This window comes from Cavia porcellus, unplaced genomic scaffold (genome assembly GCF_034190915.1).
Source record: "Cavia porcellus strain 051 isolate PalLab524CR breed Dunkin Hartley unplaced genomic scaffold, mCavPor4.1 scaffold_6, whole genome shotgun sequence".
NCBI classification, from domain to species: Eukaryota; Metazoa; Chordata; class Mammalia; order Rodentia; family Caviidae; genus Cavia; species Cavia porcellus.
This window is the reverse complement of record NW_026947489.1, coordinates 44,924,054-44,945,558: the sequence shown is the minus strand read 5'-3', so window position 1 is coordinate 44,945,558 and position 21,505 is coordinate 44,924,054. Positions and strand designations below refer to the sequence as shown.

Genomic DNA, 21,505 nt, shown 5'->3' with positions numbered 1-21,505 from the left:
AATCCAGTTTGAATTGGCTGCTATCAAGGCCTCAATCACAGCACATGGCCAGTGGCTGTTCTCATGGGTAGCACAAGACCTCCTGTCTCTGTCATGGATTTGTGCAGTTACAGATATCAGATGATCTGGTTTCCTTATTTGAAGCCTAGGCTAAGATAAATTTCTGCTGACCCACAAAAGAGCTCAAACCCCATGTTTATGAACCAGAAATAGTCACTCTTTGGCCAAGAGGCAATTGTATATTTCCTCAGTTTCTTGGTTTCAGTTATACCTGTATGATCTTCCATACCTTCCAGCCTGCTTAAACAATAAAGACACCTAACCCCCACAAACTCTCTTGTGTCCTCTTAGGGTTTAGTCCATGGTCCCTGTCCACTGGACTTCTAATTTTGATGAACTGGACTAGATCAGAAATTCCACTTTAGTCCCCTTAATGTCATGTTAAAAGTCTGGAAAGAAATTGACTTTAACTATGAATGTATGCTCATTTCTTGTTCACGTGGCTGCCCTCAGTTTGGAGACATCTTAAATGGCAGGTACTCTCCTGACTTGCTGCAGCCCAGGCAAGGAAGACATCATTATTTTCTTTTAATTGACAGGGAAAGCAGGTTTTTCCAAACCCCTTTCCTTCCTGGAGCTCACAGCCTACCTGTGTTCCATTCTGACTCACGAAGACAGCCCACAGTATACATAGCATCAGTGTATTCACGGGGATCAGCAAATGAGTATCCTAAACACACATTCTACTTAAGAAAGAAAAAAGCCCAGACTTTCACTTCTGTCTTGATTTCTTTTGGATGAATTTTAAGCACATTTCTTTAAACATTTGTTGACTTTGTAAACAATTAAGTTCATGAGTGAAAATATCAAAAGGAAAAATGATAGTTTAGTCCTCTTTCTCATTATCAGAGTACCCCCTTGTGGATACTAAATTCTGCCTGTGCTTAAGTTCCCTGTATAAAATGGTACACTATTTACAAGGATTTTATGCACATCCTTCTGTATACTTGACATGATCTGTGGACTACCTTATGAAGTGTGATTAAAATATATGCAGAATATTTAAATTAAAATATTATAGTATAAGACATATTACCATTAATCCTCCTCAAAATATTCTCCTTCACTTTAAACACTTTTGTTCCATTTCTCTAGCCACTTTATCAAGCTGTTCTAGAAGTTCTTGTTCTTCAGTGTTTATAGGAGGACTGATCAAAAATCTGGTGAATATTTGCTGCTGGGTGTTATCCCATGGAAAAGCAGGCAGGTGAAAGCATTACAGTGTGGCATCATCCATCTTGCTTCTTAGATCTGGCACCATGTGATCACCCAAAGTCAAGACGACCATTAAGGGTAAATGTTTTAAATCTATTCAGGACATTGAGGCAGCCACAAATATACAACAAAGACACATACAGAGGAGATCTGCTAGAACTGCTTGAGAAAATACCAAGAACCATAGGATAAGTATACTTGAAATGAAGGACAGCATTTGAAGAGGAATTCATGGCAATGTATCTTTTATTGTAATAAAGTATTTTAAAAGGTAACATTGCTTGCATTTTTAACCAACACACCTCATATAATACCTAAATACCTAATGTCTGTGTTCTACACATAATTATATTGTCTAGGGAACGGTGACAAGAAGGGAATCTACTCATGTTCAGTACATACTCAACTGTTTTTTTTTTTTTTTTTTTTTGGTACCGGGGATCGAACTCACGACCTCGTACTTAGCAGGCAGGTGCTTATACCGCTGAGCTAAATCTCCAGCCCAGACTCAACTAGTTTTCAAAAAATTTTTAATCCTTAGTTTATGGAGTCCTCTGATTTAGAAGCTGTGGATACAGAGGGCTGTGTACATACAAGAAAGCATTCAGCGCTATATTTTGATTTTATTTCTGAGTTGAAAATGTCATCAACCTTCCTTTGAATACTCAGGATATTTTTTGCCACCTATACTGTTCTACAATGTGGACTTATTCTTGACAGAAAAACTGTCAGTGCATGATCACATGCTTCCCTCATCCGTGACTCCTGTTACTAGCCAAAGATGGAAACTATTGCCTGGAATCACTCAGTAACAGCTACAGCCTGCAATGGACAGGTGGTGGCAGCATTGACCAGCTGCTGCTCTTTCCCGTGGCTGCTTAGTGAGGAGGTGGAGGCCCTGATGTTCTAAATCTGTGAACTGTGTTTTTTCTAACTAAGGAGGGAAACAACTCTGCAAGCTGGAACATGATTTGGCTCATTCAGGATAACTTTTTACAGTTCTGGTAGAAAATATGTCAAGCACTGCATGTTGCAGTGCATTAAATAATTTAATCAGAAAAGTGCTGGGTGGGTTGGTGGAGATAGTTTGGGGATAGTGCAGCACTGGCACATAACATCTGCTCACAAACTTGCTCTGCAGTACCAGACTTCCAACAGAACAAGCTTCTGCCTGGTGTGGTGGCAAAGTTTTCAGCTTTGGGCCTTAAGATCTTTTATATAGTTTTGTTCTTATGAGGATGAAGACATAGATTATTATCAACATCTTTTATTTTACTTTCTATTATAGGTGTATTTGTGTCCAAGTTTTTTTCATAACCTAATTTTATGATAGGGGAACTTGCTTTTTATTGTTCTTTATAATCTCCAAAAGAAAGGGTTCTTAATTTGATGGCAGCCAAAGACAGAAATGCTTTGCCCACTTAGGGCTAATTTTTTAAAATGGAACTATAGGAAAAGGACATTTTGCTTTTAGGAAATGGATTTATTGATGAAATGAGAGAAAGGGAAAAATAATATAGTTGATTTATAGTAGTTAATTTTTGTTCAGCATTTTCTATTGTCAGATACAAGCAGAGCAATGTCTACACATCATTTAATTAGGAAAATAACACTAAGATGGAAGTCCTGTTATTCTTTCAGTGTCAGACAAACAGATTGAGTGACTTGCCTAAGTTTAAACTGTCAGAGTATGATAGAGCTGGGAGTGATGGTTGAGTTTAAATGTCTGCTTCACTGGCTTGGAAGTTGCTTAGAGAATTAGTAAAGCACACTTCTGGATGAGTCAGGGTGAATCGTGGAAGCATAACCATGGGTGCTATCACTGGTTCCTGGTTCCTTTCTCTCTGGTGTTCCACTCCTGTGCTTTGCTTCCCAGCCACCATGAGCTAAGCAACTTTGCTTCACAAGCTCCCTCTGCTGTAATGGTCCTGCCTGGCACAAGTCTTCTGAAACCATGAATGAAAATAAACCTCTCTTCCATTAAGGTGCTTTATATCGGCACCATGTTGGAAAGCTGCCCTATACCAGGCTCAGTCCCAGTGGGCTCACTTGTTCTGGACCCTTGAACTCTGCATTATGGGGCCTTTGGGAATCCTGGCTGCAGAATGGTAACGTAGTCATTGGGAAAGAAAAGAAAACTTTTCTTTTCTTAGATCTGGCACCATGTGATCACCCAAAGTCAAGACGACCATTAAGGGTAATGTTTTAAATCTATTCAGGACATTGAGGCAGCCACAAATATACAACAAAGACACATGAAATGGCCCAGACCCACCTGAGCCAAGGGACTAGCAGCCTCATGTTGATTGTGCATAATAGAATTTCAAGATGAAAACAGAACAGAACCAAAAAAAACTTGCTCTGAATGGTAAGGGACATTTAATGTAGTGATATAATGATGAAATACAAGCTATCTGCTTGTACTCAGGGAGAAACTGAATATTTGATCACCTGGCTACTGTGACATGGAGATAGAATATATATCTATCCAATTTGTAAAGCAGAAACACCTTTTTGTTCAAGTCAATTATACTTTTATCTTTTCTGCATTGGCAGAGGAGGGAAGAAGGTGAGAAGTCCACGTTCCTGCGGGCTGTTGTGGAACTGTAGTGCAGTATTACCAGAGCTCTTGATACCTTCTATGAGAAAACAAACTGTAATAAACAGGTCTGAATAAGGACAGAACACTGGTACCCACAATGACTTTGAGCAGACACATCCTCAACTTGCACAAGTTATAGAGCACTTTTTCAAAGTCACTTGGAAATGACTTGCCTTTCATAGGCAATAAATGAATCCACTTTGCCATCTTTTTTAGTATTAGCATTATGAGGGATTTAAAATCTTCCTTTGCTAGCTTATCTTCAGAGGGAGTTGTCTGATTTCTACTTTTCTGTCTCTGTCATTTCACTACCACTTTCTGGTAGTTTGGGATTGTTTCTAGAACTTTCAGATTAAAGTTGCACTTTCTGTTAGGTGACTGAGGCTCCCACCATAGGAGGAGCTGGGGAAAGGGGGAACACCAGCAATCCTCTAAGCGGCTTTCCTTCTTCATTCTTATTCTGAGGTACCAAAAAAGGATGCAAAACAAAACAAAACCCAGCTAACAAACAAGCAAAAAAAAAAAAACCCAACTCCCCCCAAAAAAAAACAGCAAGTAGTAGGAGCTGGCAGGGTGTGGTTTATTAGAGAGAATAGAAGATAGCTATAAGTGGATGAGGGTAGAGAAACAGCAAGGAGGTGCCTGATTCTAAAAATTGTTTAAGGCAGACAAAGGGGAGAGGATGTGCACTACTGCAGGTGTGTTGGTGTTTGCCACTGCTGTTTGCTAGCCTCCTTGTCACCAGCAGGTTCAGTCAGGTCTTGCCTTCCCTGGAGTCTTATCTCACCTTGCCTTAGTTTAATAGGCCTTGAGTTTTGACTCATACCTCAGTCCTTTGAGAAATCAGCTCAAGCATTTACTAGAGAAGCTTTGTTGGCTTCTTCCAGCCATGGCATGTCTCTACTTTCCAGGACAGTGGTTATGTTACTGGGTAAATCCTTTATGGATAGCTCACTGATTACACGTAATCTGGTCCTTCTCACCTTGCACAAAGAATTGAACAAGATAGGCCAAAAATGGTACCAAAAGTTTAATTGAAAAGTAAGGGAGCAATTGGTTCTGAAGAGCAAACTTTGGCTGAAGAAAGAATAAAAGAGAAAAGCAAAAATAAAAGTAAATACTAGCTCTGGCAGACAGAGGCAGGTGCTGCTGTGAAAGAGTCAATATAGTGGGCATCTTTTGTCCTGGTCTTTTATGTTGTGTACATCTGGTGGAAACTCAAAATTGTAGATATGGAGTCCTGAGAGGCAGAGCTATGTAGACCTTGTGATTCCCCTCAACTCCTTTTCCACTCAGCCTAAGCCACACCCCCTCTCCTATGTCAGTTATTCATGGTTTTGTTACATTTCATCTTCCTGCCCAGAGGAACACTGTGGTGTATAGTCTCCTGTCGGGGGGGAGGGGTGGGGGCGGAGTACATTTTTCTTCCTCACTGTCAATGGAAACCAAACTTCTCTGCTTCCTCTCCTCCTTCCAGGACCAGGATCCAGGCTACTCCAAGTGTTTATCCCAGCTTTACCTTTGCCTTTTTCTCCTTTTCGTTTCCTTTCCTTTCCTTTTCTTTCCCTTTTTTGCTTTTTTCTTCCCTCCTTCTCCTCCCCCTCCTGTCTTAGTCCTTTATCATTGACATGTCTACAGAAAAATGGGTGTTGAAAGTGGAAACACACAGTAATATAGTATCTTTACAAAGAAGGTGACATATTTCTGCTGAATATAAAATTTAACGTTTCTAATTTAAATCTACATGAAATAAAATGGGCTAATGTGAGTGCAAATCAAAAATGGTGTATTGAATGATCACCTCACACAAGTTTTAAAGAGAAGGCCTTCTTTTTTCTTCTCTGGACAAGATGCTGAATTAGATTTCTGCTAAATTTAATTTCCTATCTGTGAGTCTAGTTCTAACTCATGGGTGCTTGTGTCTGCTGCCTTGATCTCAGAGTGCTGGGCTTTCGGAATGTTTATACCCTTTTAAGGCTCTATAATCCTTTCTTATAGTTTATTAAAAATCTCCATTTCCATTGTGTTTAGCTTATACTTCTAGCAGCAAAAGAACAGTGTCTGATACAGTCATTGGAATTAATTTGGCATCTGCTCTTGTTTGTTTCTTTTTCCTAAACATCAAGCCTTAGTGGCTCTGTGTATAAAAGAGGTGCTAAAGAAATCCTAGGTCAAAATCTAAGCTTTTTGTTGGAGAAAATTGCTCTGTTTAGGGGAATGTATGGACTTGTTGATATTTTTATAGATCCATATTTTTAGGATACTTTATTTTGTGCCATATCAGAAGATGCACATAACTTTAGACATCATTCACTGGTGGCAAGTTGTAATCCTGGGAGGGAGTCACCGTGGAGGAAGAAGTATTTTAGATGGAAGTCAGAAAGTCAAATAGTGTTTGACTCTGCCACTTAGAAAGACTTGAGAAAATTACAGGATTTCTTTGTACCTGAATAAATAAATCTGTAAGCTAACTAAATTTCATTCAGCAATTTCTAAGATTTCTCCAGCTTCAAAGACTCCAAAGTTACATGTCACTGCCTCCAGGTTCATCAGGCCCAATCAGGAATTGAGTTTAGATATTTACTGAATGTAGTGGTAAGGAGCTGGTCATACCAACGTTTGAATACCTGTTCTGCTGGGAAACCATAAGATGTTAAGAGTTCACTTAACCTTTCAAGTCTCAGTTTGCTTATTTATAAAGTAGAGATGAAAATTACAATGATCCAGTGGTTATTTTCAGGTTTTGTGAGGTAATTCATTAAAAAGACTTTGATTAGGCATAGTATCTAGAAAACAATCAATAATATAATCTTTTTATTACTCTAAACTGTTGAATACAAGCCATAGTACATTATCATTTTTAAACTCATTTATCTCTATTTTATTTGCTTAGTTTTGTGGTTTATAAGTGATCATTTTTACTAGGTGTGCTATTAAAATATTATTTTAAAAGTGATCGTCATACAAATATGAAATGAATACAAATGAAAAATTTTCTTGGCACTTAAATGAGGGAACAAGGAGGATGAGAAAGCTGATTTATCAGAGAAAAGTAGAGAAAAAGAATTATGTACTTTATGTCAGAATATCTTCATAAACATGAGACAAAATTGATGTCTAATAGAAATTAAAAGTACAACTTTTAAAGTGATCTTCTATTTTTCTATTAATTTGTTTGTGTTACATAACTGATACATATCTGCATCAGATTTTGATCCTTTTTGCTTATTCCACTCTATATTCCCGTTTGTGGGTTTCCTCTCCTGCTCTGTATTCAGAATGACTGCCCTCCCACTATCCTCCATCCCCAGGTCCCTTTCCATCTTTACAATTATCTTCCTGTTTATTATCTGTCTTTTACTTCAAAAATAATTTATACTGTAGATGTTTCTCATGTAAGAGAAACCATTCAATATTTAATCAATTGCATCTGATTTGTTTCACTTAGCATTATGATTTCAAGGTGTATTAATTGTCCTATAAATGACTAAAATTCACCCTTGTTTGTGCTTAGTAGTGCTCCATTTTGTTTATGTGCCACATTTTCTCTATCAACATGTGTTGATGGGCCACTATCAAGTTTTAGCTATTGTAAACTGTATTGCTATAAATACAGGTATGCATTTATTACTGTAATATGATGTTTTTAATTCTTTCAAGAATATAACTAGAAGATGTATAGCTGGATTGAAAAGAACTTCTATTTTTAGTTTTTGAAAAATCTCCATACTGATTTCCATAGTTTTTATACCTGTTTACATCCCCATAATCTTGCCTTCACTTGTTGTTCTTTGAGTTCTTGGTGATGGCCATTGTTAATGGATCTCAGTGACAATATTGGTTGTGCCTATCCAGGAATACAAGATACCCTTCCATTTTAAAATGTCAGCTTCATTCCCTTCTTTCAGAGTAAACTTTTCTTCTATTTGCATTTCTACTACTAATGTACAATTATAAAAATCTTAGGTAGGCCTGCGAAACACTATGCTTCAAAGACATGGTAAAAAAATGCTATTTCTAGCTTTTGAGTAATTTTTCTAAATAGTTTACAAGAAGATGTCCAAAATATTATTTATCTGAGAAAAAAATTAAATAAGATATCTGATTCTACTATGTAAGTATCTATTTTCTCCCTAAATGTACAATAGGTAGTAGGTATATCCATAATTATATTCTTATAATGTTTCATTAAAGTATAGGCATACTCAGAAAAACACTACTAATTTCCAAGATGGTGAATAGAGACTAACCTCTTAATAAGTGCTTACAAGCCATGGACCATGTTAACAGGCTTCATTTTATATACATTTTAGTTTAATCTGCAAACAAACCTGGAAGTAGGTATTATTATACCATTTGCAAATCAGGTAAATAAATCTTAGTGATTTAAAATAATTTAATCAAGGTTACACAACCCATATGACACAAAATTAAAATTCAGTCTAATTCTGAGTCCTTTATTGTCGCTTGTACCCTTTTATATTACCTCCTTAATTTCTAAATTCTCATAAACTTTAAGGTACATTTCTTACTAAATACATAGATGAATAGGTCTAGTTTTGCTTATAGGATCAAGCAAGTACAGAATTTTCCTTTTCCTAGTATGAGCCTTCCATTTTGAAAGTGCCCATGAGAGTTAACCTTTCTGTCTCCCACCTACTAGATTAAAATAAACGATTCAAAGAAAAATGAAACTATTCTGTTTATCTCTTCGTAGACTCTTCTTCTCAACTTTCCGTCTTTGTAACTCACTTTTGTTTATTTTCTCTATTCTGGTCCCTGATATGCCTGTAGGTGGGCTGGATTCTTTCCATCCTGGATGAACTGCAGCTGAGTCCCCAGCCTCCTGTGGGAGTTCTTCCTCTGGGTACAGGGAATGACTTGGCTCGAACTCTCAACTGGGGAGGGGTAAGAACTTCTCCCAGGTTAAGCCTGCCATCAGTGAACAGTGTCCTGGTGTTGGATGTGCTCACATTAGCCCCATGGAAACAGCCTGCTGCTGCTATCCAAGGAATAAGTTAGAAATGAGAATCAAAATGCCCTTAATTTTATTACATTGCTTGTTCAGTACAAGCATTGGGAGGCAAAGAGAAAACCAAGTATAAGAGAAGTTTGTACTTAGTTCACAGGCCTGGGACCTCAAGGCATCATCATTTACCAGAACACAGTGGATGGGCTGGTTCCAAACTTTGTGTAAAATAATCTTACAAATTTGAATTCACCCTGACCTTTAGCTCTGGCCAGAATAATACATCTGGTTTAGATTTCCAACCTGTTCTTTATGAGCATTATGACTTTTTTTTTTAGATGTTGGGTTTTTCTGAAGAGTATTGTTACAGCCTTACTATTTGAGTCCCTGACTTCACTGTGTGCCAACTGCAAGCAGGTGTGCGAGATGCACCTTACCTATAGCTAGCTATTTCACTCATTTTCTAGAAGAAGGTATGAGACAGTATCATACAGAATTTTCCCCTTTTTATCAGCTTAGAACATTGCCTTCCCTGGGATCTCTTTCATGAAACTTTTTCAGGTGCATAGAGTATATTAATCTGACCTTTGAGTGAACATAACTTTCACAGGTTTTTGTTTTGTTTTATGTTAGGTAGGCAGAATATTAACTAACATATGTATGTGAAGTAACCAAGGTATTAGCAGTGCTTATTTCTCACAACTAAATCAACAACTGACTGTCCTTAATAATCATGCTGTAAGTAGTAGAACCTCAAGTAGTAAGTAACTTTCTAGCAGCAGTGGTCCACAGTTTGATCTGTCTCAGGTCATGGAGGGATGGGGTCCTAAGATAAGGTCAAGGAAGAGCAAGTCAAATGGAAATTAATAGGAGAAAGCTGCTGATCAGATCATGCCTTGCTTGATTTTCCCTTGCCACATACATTTATTCCATTTATCACTCACATTTCTTCAGTAAAATGTATGAAGAGTTCTGTTTTTAACTCTAGTAAAAGAAGCCATCCACCATCAGCCTCAGTGCTCACCAGTGGCTATTGGTTTCCCAGTGCTGGCCAAAATAGTCTCTTAGCTCCAACCAACCAGAACTCATGTTTTGTGTATGTGGATGTTGTCTTAAGTTCTAAAGTGACTTAAGGAGAGCAGTCCACTTTCCTAGCCTTTCTGATTACAAACTATGTAGAACTAATCACAGCAGGCCTCTTCTACCATTGTTACATGGCTTTCTACTCCTGACAACAATGGGTATGCTTTCTGATTTTGTTGCCAGGGTTACACTGATGAACCTGTTTCTAAGATCCTATGCCAAGTAGAAGATGGTACAATTGTACAGCTCGATCGCTGGAACCTGCATGTGGAAAGAAACCCAGACTTGCCTCCAGAAGAACTGGAAGATGGTGTATGTAAGGTTAGAAAAGTCTTTTCTTCAGCAAAGTGGAGCTTAGAAGCATTCCCTGGGGCCCCAGGAAATGCATGTCTGTTTGTAGGGTAGCATGCTAGTTCCTCTCCAGAAGTTAACAGGAAAGCTTTTTGAGTTTATGCCTTCCAGCCCTACGGTAAGAGATAATAATAGCACACTGCCCACTGATCCTACTCCATAGGCTTTTAAACATGCAAAATTCATACTAAGCGCTAGCACTTAGAGAGCTATCTTTTCCACAATAGAAAGCTTCTACACTAGAAAGCCATGTATCCATTTAAAAAAATTTTTTTTCAAGTTAATTAAAGAACCTATGAGAACATGCAGAATGTATGCTCAGAAGATTTGGATATATGATCTTCAGTAGAAAGATGCCTCCTGAGATTTCCAGCCCGCTATTAAATATCATTTAAGCATAGGAAATCTTACCTAAGTCAGGTTCATTACATTGTTCAATGTGTCTAAATAAATGTTTTGCTTTAGTATTTTCTCTTAGTGACTGGGCTTTTATTTCACCCCACTAAAAACCAAATCAAACCAAAGAATCACATTGTAAATGACCATTTGATTCTAAGTTCTGGCTTCAGCTTCTGATACATTTAGTAGGTCACTGGGTAGACACTTTCTTCATATTTTCTACTTTTTTTTCTGTTGTTATCAGATGTTGATACACATAAGAATTTCTGGATGTACTTGTTAAAATGCAGATATAAAGCTCTAGACCTTCTCATTAAGAAAATGCAAAAATAAGGGCCAGATATCCATACATTAAGCAACATCTTTGCTATGTTGAACCGTGCCACTGATTGTGGACAAGATTGTGGAGGGTGAGGCAGGAAGATTGCAAGCTCAACCTCTGTTCAGTTTGAGCAACTTAGCAAAAAAGTGTCAAAATGTTTAAACATTTAAAAAGGGCTGGAGATACAGGTTAGGGTGAAGTCTATATCAGTCTTCAATAACTCAAAAATGTATGTTTCAGCCTTAAAATAGATTGAACTCCAGGTTATTTTAGACCAAACCAAGACCCATTTATTCCTGACCAATTGTCATAGAAGCTCAAGTTTCTCAGTGGCAAAGCCATTTGGTTTTACTTTGTCTTCATTGTTTTTTTGCCTAAATTGTGACCCTAAAATGAATAGTCTTCACTAAGTATCCCAATTGCTTGGATGAACTTGATTCAGTAATGTAACAATACTGTTTAACAACAAAGGATGTGATACTTTTAGCTAATGTGTTTGGTTGAACTTGTAGAAATTGGATAGAAAACAGCTGAAGTAAGAAAAAAGAGTACCACAGGGAAAATTTAAGGTCCTTCTCTTACTCAGCTTGGAGTGGTTTGGCCTATAACAGAAATCCTTATTTAATTTTCTTTTCAACAACTTAAGAAATGGAATACTTCTTGATGCAGCCAGGGAATATCAATTCAGATAATTAAAGGTATTTGGAAATGGATTTTTTGGGATATGTGTAGGCAAGTAAGGCACATTTTCCTGGAAAATATGAATAATGTAAAAACAGCCTAAATTGGAATATTATTTAGGAGATTATGACCAGATGTTTTCCTTAGCTATCAGTGAACGCCAAGGCATAGGTTAGAATTGTAGCCAAAAGAACATAAATGGTAGATGAGGAAAACATGCCTGTGCTTTTGGCAGGATCACCACACTGTCTTTACTAAGGAATGGTATTTTAATGCAGGAACTGGACATTTTCAAATATGAAGCCAGGGGAGTCAGACATGAGTTTGGCATAGTTCTGTGTGTTTAGTTTCTTCCCTTTCTCCCCATTTGGGTGAAACCTTTTCAAAAGGCTAATTTATCTACTGAGTGATTACAGGCTAGGACAGAGGGGTGTCCTTGTATGGCCTGACTCACTTTGTTCAGAAATCAAGGCAAGTGTGTATCTTTCCTCCTACATGAGTCTTTCTGTTGTTCTTGTTCTTTCATTTATTTTTCTTTAATGAGACAACTTCTCCCTCCTGTGAAGCAAAAATCATACTAATTAAGGGCATATAAAACTGTAATAAAGTTATTTTTTAAATGTTAAAGAGTTCAAACACTTCTGATAGTGGTGCAGTCAGTTTGGAACATAAATTTGATAGTTAGCGGCTGGTCCGATGGCAGTGGGTTATCAGAACTTATTAACATTAGTGTCACTAAAGTTGGTATACTACGCCCCCCCCCCTGCTAAATTTGCCTGGCTTTAAAAAAAAAATTGATAGTTAGCTGGAAACACTACCATTCTTTATTTAGTGTTTATCTTCTATTCTGAGTTGCAGAAGGAGAACTGAGGAAATCATCCCCTTTCCTTTGTCGCATCTTCAACATAATTTTATGATTGTTGCGTCATAGAACTGAAGCTTTAGAATTATGTCCGTTTTTCTGTTTTAATGGGGACTTGAGGCTGTCTGTTTCTGTTCTTTGTAGCTTGCAGCAGGAAGAGCCATGGATCCAATCGACTATGAGAAAGACAGTTAAGGCTTCTGTGTGCGTCTTTATGGCTATTTGCAGATTTCATCGTAGTATCAAAGATATAGACATATAGGTTTGATAAATAGGAACCTCAGCACCACTGATTTTATATATATATTTGTATATGTAATGTTGTTTTCTTTAAATCATCAATAGCTTCATGGTTTTCACTGCCTTGTATATTTTATGGATTTTTTAAAAAGCTTAATTTAAAAGTAGGTGATACGTAAATATATTAAACATTGTTTATTTTGGGTTATAATATTTATATGCTAAACATAAAATCGTGTACTAAATATATTCACTGATTAGGTCATTTAGACATGATTTTTACAATTGAATTTGCTAAATTCATGTAATGAATCATTCTTCATCACTAATACAAATTTTCACTCAGTGTAACAAGTTTCTGTTACTACAACATATACAAGAATAGTTATTTATTAGTTTATACTTGTAGACCTTATTTCCTATACTATTCATAATTCTTGCAATAATAACTTGATCTTAGCTTTTGCAGATGACTGAATTCAAGAGCCATGTTCCTTTTGCTTATAGACTGCCAGCTCTGAACTATGGCTGACCTCTTTCGGGGACCACCTCAGAGATAGGTGGCTGGCATCAGCTTTTATTTTTTTCTTCCTAGCTTGATATGCACAACTTTACTTTTGTCTCTGTTTATCATTGCAGCTCCCTCTGAATGTTTTCAATAATTACTTTAGCCTTGGATTCGATGCTCATGTCACACTGGAGTTCCATGAATCCAGAGGTGAGGACACCGTCCCATTTCCATCTCCTGGGGAGGCAGTTTCCAGAAGGTGTTTTGCATGTTCCCTTTCATTTACTTATTGCTTGTGTTTGTGGTGTACTTTGTTCTTGTTCTACGTCACCTTCATCACCTTGGGAGCTGGGTGGGAACTGACTACAGATGGGACCCTGAGACCTAGTTGTTCAGGATCTCAAGATAGGGAAGGAAAGAAGCAGAGCTACATTCTGGATCTCAGAACTGTTACTCTTCCAGTTTGACTGGAAATTTTTGAATGTAGTGAACTAGGATAAAGAGATTCTTTCACTAGAGTCACTAGGGTACACATAGATTCACAAGCCACCAGTGGTTAAAATTCAGTGTTTCATAACCAGAAACATTGACACATGGTTGCAAGAGAGAGAAAATATTGTTAGGACAGTAGAGGGGCTATGAATATTTTCAGTTGAAAGAAAAAAGTGATTCTGATTAGATTAGAAAGGAAGATACTGGAATCCTCACCAGACAAGTCAAAGGTATGAATGAGGCTGAGTGGTAATCTGAAATGCTGAAAGAGAGAGGGACAGGTCTGAAGCAAGCAAAACAAGTTTAGAAAGAGATATAAGATGAAATAATAATAAGTTGTAAAATAATTCCTCCAAATTTTCTTGTGCCATTCAGAACTGAGAAAACGTAGGAGTTTGGCTTTTGCTTGGTAGCCTCAGTCAATCTCTGTTTTTGATTTACTACAATCTGTCTTTCTCTTACACTGTCTTCCTGTTAATATAACTCTGAATTTTCTTGGCTTCTTAATACAGCCCCCAGGTTCCTTAACAATTTGTACAGTAGCAAAAGTATCACTAGTACATGCGTTTTCCAAAGTAGGCATCTTGACATGATAATCAGCCTAAATAAGTGGCCCACAATGAGCTCATCCAATAATTATTCCAGAAGTTATCCTGTTGATACACTTCCTTGTAGTATGACGAAATTTCTGAATCAAAGTGAGAGAGAAGCAAGGAGAGACATCAAGGAAAGACCATGTTTGGAAGGCAATTCTTTGGGGAAAGTGATCTTTTTCTTTTTCCTTAAAGCTGCAATACTCCTTAATTTTAAATTATAACATGCAACTATTGTTGTGTATGTTGATATATGTATGTTTTCATTTAAGCTATGATACTACTTAATTTTAGACTAAACTACTTATCTGTTTTTGTGTATGTGTATATATGTGAATGTGATTATAAAATAATAGACTTAAGTATGTCAAGTATTAATCTCTGAATAGTTTGTTGCTGAGTTTTCATGTGCATTTAATGTGACCTGAAATAGAACTGAATACATTTTTGCTGTGTAAGCCAAAGCCTTTGAGGGAAACCAGCTATAAACAACTGATAAGGGAGAATTTTGTTGGTTTTTCAGTAATAGATAAAATATTCTTGAAGGTGACCTCGACATCATGAAAAACAAATGCCCATAGTTTCTGGATCTAAATTTTGTTGATGTTACTGGACTGTACACACTTCAGTATCTATTACTCTATTCTTTTTAGGTTAAATATAAGTATTCTGTGTGAAAAAATATGAAGCTATTTTTAAGCTGATTTGTGTTCATTTAGGTTTCCCCTTTGTTTTTGTCTGATCAGTCAAGAAATCTTAAGTTAGAGACGAAAAACAAAGATCAGTAAAACCACATTTTCAATAGGGTGGAGCAGCCGTGTTTTTGTTGGTAGATAGTGACTGTTCTTAAATCAGGACCACTTGGAGTTTCGATTTCAAAATTTCTCACACACAGTCATTTTCAATTTTAAGCTTTCAAGCAAAACTTGTGAAATTTACTATCAGATATCTAGAGAGGGACTCAAAGTTTCTTGAGAGTCATTGTGAAAAAATGAGCATGGATAGAGTTAGCTATTAGTCAAGAAAATGCAATATTTGAAATTTTACCAATCTACCTACAAGTAATGGATAATAGACACGAATTTTATCAAGGCAAATTTAAAAGAAAAAGTAACGTAGAAAGGATTTTTGGCCTTGAGGGAAAATGCTCATCAGATGGACAGCTCCTCACATAACAGCCTACATTGTATTTCTTGCACAAGGATTGACTGAAGTGGCATTTATTTGGAAAGAGTGTTAATATACACATGCTTCTAGTATGGCCAGTTAAAATTTAAGCAGGAGATAAAGACAATTGCAGCAGTTTGCTTGACATCATATGTGAAGAAGACAAACATTTGACAATTTGAGTTTCTTATTGATATTCAATGAAAAAGAAAGTTCTGTTGGTTGGAAACAAATGCTTATTTTTCTCAAAATGGTGAAGCATCTGAGGTTCAATTGTTGATCCTTATGTGTGAGAAAATGTGTGTGTGAGATAAGTTGGAACAGAATTTGGGGATGTAATCAGATTGGTTATTTCATTGTCACATGGAATAATGCCTACTAGCTTTAGTATTTTTACATGGTCACAGCACTTCAGGGAGAGTATTGAAAGTATTACAATTTAGTATATTGAAAATGTTCCAATCCATTAACGTTTAGTCCTGTAACAATGATCATGGTTAACAGTGATAATGTTAGTTCTCACTCTGCCAGTGCTATGAATAAGATTGTCACTTTTTGGACATGGATATTAACACATCAAATTGTAAAGCCTAAGATCGAATGCTTCCATGTTATTGCTTCGTTGAAATTATTATTCTAAGCCTTTGAACCTTATGTTATAAGGTCAAGGAAATACAATTATGGCTCCAGAGGAGGTAGTGGTATTTTTTGTTTGTTTGTCTTTTTCCTTTTTATCGGTACCAGGGATCCAACTAACGACTGCCTGCTTGCAAGGCAGGCGCTATGCCGCTGAGCTAAATCCCCAGCCCCCGAGGTAGTAGTATTTAAATTTGATTTAGGATTCAGTGTTTTTACTGAATATGCAGAGACATGCAGATCAGCATGTTTCAAAGGTTGTAAATGTTTCATTGGATTTTAGAAAACTGACAGATTTAGTTAAATAATTATTTGTAGTGATTTGCTAAATTTTATCATTGCAGTCATTGTGAGAGACAGTACAATCTCTTGTCTGGGTACTGAAATTTCAGCAGGTTGCCTTTGATCAACTCTCACTGTCTACTCTGCGGTTCTCTACTCTTTTCACCCAGCACTTCTATGTGTCACCTACTTATCATGCAAGATTCAGGTGTGCTTTCCTCTGGGACCCTTTTCTGATCATTTCACGTCTACATCTTATGTAGCCACTTTGCATAGCATATATACAAGGCTGTTTCACTTTCCACTTTCATGCCTGTCTTCCTTAGTGTAAAGGCCAAAGATCATGTCTTAGTTATTTTTATATTCCCAGTTCCCAGCCCAGCTGCTGTGTCAATGTTTGATGCAACAGTTGAAGTTTAATTGGAGAGTAGACCCTTGATCAAAGATAAATAACAGTAATGTTCTGTGAAGGCAAGATTACTTGCACAGACAGTAAATAATGGGAGTTCAGCAGGACTGGCATAGTAAAAAGGTATGGAGGAAATTTCCAGACAGCGTAGTGGGTAATATGGCAGGGAGATAAAGGATGAATTAGATATCAACAAAAGTAAAGTAGGTAGGAAAGTTTTCACAGGAAAGAAAAGTAGAGGGATAAATGGATTAGATGAACGATTAATATGTGATGACAGATTTTGCTATGGTTTTGGAAAATGATAGTAATGTTGGTGAAAAAATTGTCCTAAATAGGAGATGATGTTGGAAATAAGGAAAGATTGTTTAATATATGTGATTTGAATTCATTGTGGCACTATGGCAAGCATATGCATGACTGAAGTCTTACAATTAAGTAGCGAATGGATGAAATATGGAAGTTATGTGAAACGTGTGGTTCAAATTTCATATTGATTTTTATATATGGTGTCTTTCACTTGGATTTGCAAATGTCTCCTTTACCTCAGGTAAAGGAGGTGTATAATAAAGCTGTACATACTGAATTTATATGTATGTACTTGTATTTTTAACAGGTGAAAGTGTAAACACTTCAGTTTGAGTTAGAGAGCCTTGCTTGTCAGTGTATAGACGATGAATATGTGTTTATAGGTAACATAAATCATAATAGAATTCTGAGAACTTGGGAGGTATCATGTAGCATATATGTCTGGGTTTACTGTCATCTTAGACTCACCTTTAGCTGTGAGCTAGTTTTCCCTTGTAGTATCTCATTAAAGGCAGTTTGGGGTACCATTATTTGAAGCATGTCAGTAGTTTTTAACCAGTCCTTATGTGTTTTAAAGGCACCTTATACACTATGTGTAATGGAACCTAAGATTACAAAGGTTCATGTATGTTATCATTAATAATTTACTTTGTGTATTTTTAGAAATAGAAATAAACATGCTGATTTTTCAACTACTGCTCTATTTTGATGAATTTTGAATCTTTGCCTTAAAAAAGGGAAAAACACAGCTTTTGTTCCATATACTGAGTCTTAAAAAAATATGTAATACTGAATTCCCAAGATCAGCATTGAGGGGCACCATTTTGACATGGGTCTTCCTGGACATGTTTTCTTACTCCATTTGTGTTATTCCACAAAACAATGTTTTTTTTTGAACTAGGTATTGAACTCAGGACTTCACCCTTGTCAGGCAATCATTATGCCACTGAGTTATACCCCTGGCTCCTGGAACAGTGTTTTTTGTTTTATTTTGTTTTTTGTTTTTTAACCTGAGTGATTTCAGCTATAAATTTTGACCAATAAGATTCATACGTTCGTATGTTGAGAATATACAAATGTTGACCTTAACTTATAACAATTGTATGTTAATTAGTGAAATACTAAATGTCTGCGAAAGATATTTATACATGTTTTATGAACACTTTTTTCTTGACTATGTTATTTGGGTTCTTGAAGAACTTGATGGTGGGTGGAAACCTATGGCAAGAGAGTAGCATGCTAAGAATCCTCTGCATTCCATAGTGATAATTCTTTCCCAGGGAATAACTCTAAGGGACAAAAGGATGATGTTGCTAAATGCAGGCTTGGTAGAGAAGCATAAAAGAAATAATGTGATAGCTGTGCAGTCTTTGAGATCTTTTTCAACATTCATGGTCATTGAGTGTGCTTTTGGTAGCACAGAAATTATGTGATTGTGATTCAGTTACCTTGCACTTCCTGCTTTTTTGAAGACATATCTTTTAGGAAAACTAAGATTAGCTCAAAGAAGTCTGTTTGTAGGGGCCATCAACAGGGCCAATCACGAGGAGAGGGAATAAGAACTTAGTTTGACAGGAAGAGGGAATGAGTAAGTCATTTTTACCAACCCCCCTAAGACCTAGAGGATGACAGCAGGGCTGAAATTAAAATTTGAAAGTAATTTAAAGCTAAACCTGCAAGAAATCATGGACAAAAGCAGGGTTTTAAGATTTTGCATTAGTCAGGGTTTTATAACACAGTGTATACAAATGGATAAGAATATTGACTTGCAGTAGTCAGCCTGAGTTGGATGAGGAAGGGTACAGAGGGAGGGTGTCTGCAAGCCAGAGGCCGAAGGATTCAATCCCAGGTCTAGAGTTCACTACAGTGTCTCATGCAAGTCTACACCAGAATGCCTAGGACTGCGACAAAAGGCTGAATAATCTATGCTGAAGTCTGAAGGATCCAAGGCAGAAGCCGAAGAGTCTGCACTGGAAACCAGGAGACGATGACATCCAACCTGAAGGTGAAGACTGGAGCTCCTCCGAAGAGCGGAACCTCATTGTCCTTCCTCCTTCCCTTTTATACCATCTAAGAGACCAGCCAGCCTAGGGTGGGTCTTCTATACCTTAGGGTGTAAAATTGCTAAACCTATTCATTTAAGCTTCTAAATGTGTCAAGACACAATCAGTCAAACACTACAGATTCCATTCTTTTTTAAATCCTTAGTACAGGCGATTGAACCCAAGGTTTTAACACGAAACTGTATCCCCAGCTCCCTTTTCAATTTTTTATTTTGAGATACAGTCTCACTAAATTGCATTTACAATCCTCCTGCCTCAGCCAACCAGAATGCTAAGATTACAAATGTGTGCCACCATCCCTGGCTAGATTCCCATTCTTTTCTTTTTTTCATTCAAAGAGAATAAACAAAACAGAAAAAGGGTAGAAATAATACATAATTTCAAAGAAAAAATAAATAGTAAGAAATTGCTAGTTGATAATTACGTATTGTCCTCTTACAAATAGTTGTTCAAGTTACAAAAGTGAAGCATACAAAGTGGAAATTCAAACAGTGAGACTGCAAACAGTTCTGTTCAACTATTTGACAACACTTACTAATATGGTTAACAATTCTATACACTTAAACATACACGCAGTTACCCATATCTTCATGTATGTTCAGATTAAACAAACCAAAGCAGGCTAAAACCACTCTAAACAAAGAATACTAGTATTGCTGGATTTCACATCATGACACTACTGGATCAGCACTGGGTATTGCAGTGTCTCTTTTTTTCAAAGTAGTCTATGGCCATACCACCCTGAATGCACCTGGTTAGTACTTGGATGGGAGGATCTCCATTCTTATAACATGTATTGTGCTGTACATGAGGATCGGGTAATGTATTTAATTAGTTGAATGGATTATAGTGAGAATTCCATTCATATCATAAGTGGATTACATCCAGAGCCAAACCACTTAGATAATTTAGATAATAAGATTTATGAGGTTTGCGATAATGAGATTTAGATGAGATTTTTTGGATTTTGACTTGATACTATAATGAGATAAGACCTTTGGGGATCATGCATGGGTGGAGTGAATATATTTTCATATGGGAGTGACATGAATCATGAGGCCAGAGACTGGACAGCAGCAGGTAGAATTTTGACTGTAATCATTATCATCTCTCATTATGCCTGTGGTTATTTACCTTATGTAATAAAAGGACTTTGTAGACATAATTAAAGCTAACATCAGCTGATTTTATCTGGGTAGGCCTAAGGTGATAGCATGAGCCCTTTGAGACAAGCAGAAGGCAGAGTCAGAGTGCTGGGAATCAACTGCTGGGTGATGGAGGAATGCAGATGGCCTCTCAACCCAATGAGGAAATCTACTCTGAAGGACGTGGTGCCTGTCAGTCACCTGAAACAACTTGGAAGTGAATCTTCCCCAGAGATTTTCCATAAGGGTTCAGCAATATAGTGCCATGATTTAGGTCTTGTAAGACCCTAACCAGGGGTTCCAGAAGGGACCAGTGGAGAATGTTGCCCTAGAAAATTTTAAATGAATGGGTAATTTTAAATGAATGAAAATTAAAATGAATGGTTGTTGTTCTAAGTTGGCAAGTTTATAACAGTTTGTTATGAAAGAAATTGGAAACTAATAATTATTATTCGTTGTTAATCAGAATGCAGCAGAATAGTGGCACAGACAAATACAGCAAGTGTGTACCTCTTGCCATCCATACTCTCTGTGGATGAGGAGAATGGGAAGTGAAGGAATAGGAGCAATAAATCTTGGCGACTTCACCATCAAGTCTTGAGATACATTAATGTGTTGAGAATTGTTAGCCTTTTTTGAGAGTAGCTTTTTATGCTTACCTAATACCAACTAACAGACACACTTCCTGGAGGAGTGGGGACTCTTAAACTTTCTCATTCACTCTTTCACAGTTCTTTTTCCTTCCTCCCAGTGTAGTTGAGGTTCACACTCTGGGTCTTCCTTAAAGACACATCAACTCCTATACACATTTAGGCACAATCAACCCCAAAATCCCCTCCTTTGCAGAGCCAATGGAGACATGTTCCTTAGCTTCAGCTGATTTTTCTTTATTGTTCTGTTGTTTTTCTTGGAATTGAGTAGATGTAAAAATAGGCAAAAGATCCAGTTGCCAAGGCAATCCATACAATCGATAAGTTTTTTATCCTGAAACTAACAGCATTTCCCTCACAGCCTTTCTATCTAGGTCAAGGCATATGTGCAACTTCCTAAACTCTTTTACATCTTTCTGACATCTCTTCAAATGGTAAATGTTTCAATAGATTTGTTTTTAAAAGTT

General features: G+C 36.9%; 1 protein-coding gene across 1 annotated transcript in view; it reads left to right on the top strand.

Moving 5' to 3' along the window:
- Dgki (diacylglycerol kinase iota) overlaps positions 1 to 21,505 on the top strand; it is a 466,489-nt gene that overhangs the window by 268,933 nt on the left and 176,051 nt on the right. The window contains 3 exon segments of the mRNA XM_063250554.1: positions 8,672 to 8,785; positions 10,113 to 10,250; positions 13,424 to 13,502. Of these exon segments, the coding sequence (XP_063106624.1) occupies positions 8,672 to 8,785; positions 10,113 to 10,250; positions 13,424 to 13,502 (331 nt within the window).